At 42.0% G+C, this 3,742-nt stretch overlaps 1 protein-coding gene across 1 annotated transcript; it reads right to left on the reverse strand.

Moving 5' to 3' along the window:
* Positions 1–506: 506 nt before the first annotated feature.
* LOC147973482 (putative F-box/LRR-repeat protein 23) lies at positions 507–3,351 on the reverse strand. Its single transcript, XM_087525021.1, has 2 exons — positions 2,894–3,351; positions 507–1,038 (listed from the first exon to the last, which is right to left on the reverse strand). Exons 1-2 carry the CDS (start codon positions 3,208–3,210, stop codon positions 837–839), a joined length of 519 nt encoding a protein of 172 aa, XP_087381147.1. The 5' UTR covers positions 3,211–3,351; the 3' UTR covers positions 507–836.
* Between the last annotated feature and the right edge of the window lie 391 nt (positions 3,352–3,742).

Here is a 3,742-nt window from a genome sequence, read left to right on the forward strand (position 1 = left end):
CTAGTAGTGCCTGGTTCAAGGGCTACTGAGGGAGTCCTGGATTAGGGGGTCTCCGGACAGCCGGACTATAACCTTTGGCCGGACTATTGGACTATGAAGATACAAGATTGAAGACTTCGTCTCGTGTCCGGATGGGACTCTACTTGGCGTGGAAGGCAAGCTAGGCAATACGGATATGGATATCTCCTCCTTTGTAACCGACCTTGTGTAACCCTAACCCTCTCCGGTGTCTATATAAACCGAAGGGTTTTAGTCCGTAGGACAACAATCACAACATACAATCATACCGTAGGCAGCTTCTAGGGTTTAGCCTCTCTGATCTCGTGGTAGATCTACTCTTGTACTACCCATATCATCAATATTAATCAAGCAGGACGTAGGGTTTTACCTCCATCAAGAGGGCCCGAACCTGGGTAAGACATCGTGTCCCTGCCTCCTGTTACCATCCGGCCTAGATGCACAGTTCGGGACCCCCTACCTGAGATCCGCCGGTTTTGACACCGACAACAAGCATAATAAATAACTAGTCCTTTGATACAACACTAGACTCAAAGGTATTAAAATGCATCTGAAAGGGGGGAGTACAAGCCAGAATTGGTACACAATTATGCGCAAATAAATTCACGAAGAACTATCACAAACATAAGGATCCATATTGAATAAGGTATGCCGATCATAAAGACCGCACTGAATAATGTATCCTCTCATCTTCAGAATCAAGAGCATGGTCATTGTTGGAGCTTATTAATCGACACAACACTCATCATCCCACTTGAGCGTCATGGTCTTGATCCTGGTGAATTTTGCCCGCAAGGTACGCTCATCATTGGAGTTGATCAAGAAACAATAGCGCAACCAAGAACCTCCAAGTTAGGGCAACTCTCAAGCACAGCAGTCAGTTCTCTCATGGTGAGGTCAATGTTTTCAAGTTCAAGAGAACGCAGCTCCAGCAGAGGTGATTCTTTTATGACACTAGCAACTTGTTTGCTGAAGACCCCGAAGCATGATACAAGTCGAAGGGTAGTCAGCGAGGGCGACCTGCAAATAGTAGGGCGGTCTTTTCATATGAATGAATGCGGGAATGATGGTGTGAGGTGGAATTTATTATCCAATATACGGATGATACACTTATTATCATGCCTGTAGAACCATAGCAACTATCACATGTGATGAATGTTCTAAAGATTTTCTCAGAATTTATCGGTTTGAAAGTCAACTACAACAAGTCCTCTTTGGTCCCAATTAGTATATCTGATGAAAGACCTATTGAGTCACTAACATTCTTGGTTGTTAAAAAGAAGATACGCCTTTCACCTATCTTGGGCTCCGTATGGTTCTACTAGACATAAAGTGGATGATCTGATGCATGTCGTGTCTAGACTTGACAAAAGACTATCTGGTATTGCTTCAATGATGGCATACTCTAGTAGGTTGGTACATCTAAAGCGGTGATGTCTTCCCTCCCCATCTTTGCCATGTGCTACATTAGAGTACCTTTTACAATCCTAGACCACTTTCAAAAATCTGGCAGAAGTCATCTTTGGTATAGAAAAGGAATTAATAAGCATGGAAATTGTCTGGTAAAACGGGAAAATGTATGCCTTCCCAAAAAGTCTGGTGGCCTATGTATTCTTTGATCTCAAAGCAAAAAACTGAACTCTACTCACTAAATTCTTATAAAAATTCTTCTACCAGCATGATATACCTTGGGTTGAATTGATTTGGAATACATATTATAATGAAGGTGAGGTGCCTAGCTGTCCCACTAGCATTGGATCTTTCTGGTGGAGAGACTGTTGTTCTATATTAGAGGATTTCAAGAATAAGATAGTCTGTAAACCTGCTTCTGGAAATATAGTCAAACTCTAGCTTGATAAGTGGAATGGTGAGACTTTTAGGGCAAGATTCCCACAATTGTTGTCATATGCGGAAGACATAGCATCAATGTTGCCATTACATACAACTATGTTGCTAATGAATTTTATGATATGTTTCACCTACCAATAGGATCCATTTTTGTCCAATAGAGCATAATAATGCTGAATCTTTTAAATGGCATGATTGGCAACAACAACAATCAGTCACAAAAAAAAGCAACTACAATAATGGCAGTTGGCAGTCTACTGGCATGGAAATCAATATTTAATCAAAAGAATATATCTATAACTTATGAGAAATCCACCTGATGCTCCAACGCATATCCAATGGATATGGAAATCATGCAGCCTTCCTAAACATAATTTTTTTGGCTACTATTACAACACATGTTAAACACCAGAGATATCCTGATAAGAAAGCACTTCCACATTGAAACTAGTAATTGTGTTTTGTGTGATGATGAGCCTAATGAGTACCTTATGCATCTCTTCTTAAATTGTGATTTCAGCCAGAGTTTTTGGCTTGCTCTAGGTTTGAATGGAACATTGAATATCAAATTGTAGTGATGCTCATGGATGGGAAGGGGGATACTCAATTCGATTTCAAAGAATGCCTCATTGCTGGCTGTTGGAGTATTTGGAAGCACGGGAATAGTATTTTTTTACAACTTGGAATATTGCATATCATGCTTCAAATCTCACTTTGATACATGCATCAAGAAGGCCAAGCCAAGCTTAAAGGAAGGGATACTATTTGTGGACCATTTGTAACATTTTATACCTAATGTATATCCATTTGTACATGTACCACCAATATTAATGAAAAAGAGTTAGAGTAGGGATTCCCTATTGTTGTCGCTAAAAAAACTGCATCTGTTTTATCAGAAATCAAATCAATTTGTTGTTCAGTTAAGCACAACAAATTATTACCTAAGTTGATTTTGTTACTGACACGGCTTTAATTAGTTAACAAACTTTTGAGCATAATAAATCATGTAATAATAGAAGAAAATCACCTTTCCATGATATATTTGATGAGATCATCGGTGACAAACATCCTCCCGATGAACACCCTGAGTTGTCCGTCGGAACGATTGACGGCTACCTTCGCCATCTTGCGCAGGACAGCATCGGCCTTTAGGAACACGGCCTCGTCTTTATCCATGTCGACGGATCGCCACACGTCTGGAAAATTCGCCGCCTCGAGCCAGGAGCCACACACGAGGCCGGCGCCCATGAGGACGTCGACGGCGCTGAGCCTAACGAAGATCGAGGATAGCGCATCGAGGGGCAGTGATGACCAGTCCCTCGCCGGCGGCGCTGCATCATCCATCGATGATAGATCTAGGAGTGGGGCGTCAGAAACTGAAACCGGTAATTGTCAGAGCATTCAGTGAATTGAGAGACCAATTATAGAGGCAAAGTAGGGGAACACGAGCCATCGGTCTGTTTTTTTTTGACATCACGCGAGCCATCCGCCAAAGGGTCTGCCTTTTCTTTTTGTTGAGAAAACCAAGGGTGGTCTCTCGCGTTCTGGGCCTAACCTCGGGATGGAATAAGGTAAGCACCTTCCTATTTAGCGCTTAACGAAGAACGACGGCTGATACAATGTTCTTTTCCCCACCTGTTTCGGAACCTTCCTATTAGGCGCTAGGTTGTTGTACCGGCGCTCACGCGCACGGTCTCTTGGGCCGGCCCATTCGCATGAGAACTCGACTCACTCTACAATAGATCGCTCACTCGATCAGTACAACTAAAATAAATCGCTAGAACGGTCGTTCCATTGACCGTTTAGCCTTGTTGACTACTAAATTTTCTGTAAAAAAATTGACGGATAAAAACTGTTCACGGATTTTAAAACAAAG

The sequence above is a fragment of the Triticum urartu genome, chromosome 5A (genome assembly GCF_056163025.1).
Source record: "Triticum urartu cultivar PI428250 chromosome 5A, HENAU_Tu73, whole genome shotgun sequence".
Classification (NCBI taxonomy): Eukaryota; Viridiplantae; Streptophyta; class Magnoliopsida; order Poales; family Poaceae; genus Triticum; species Triticum urartu.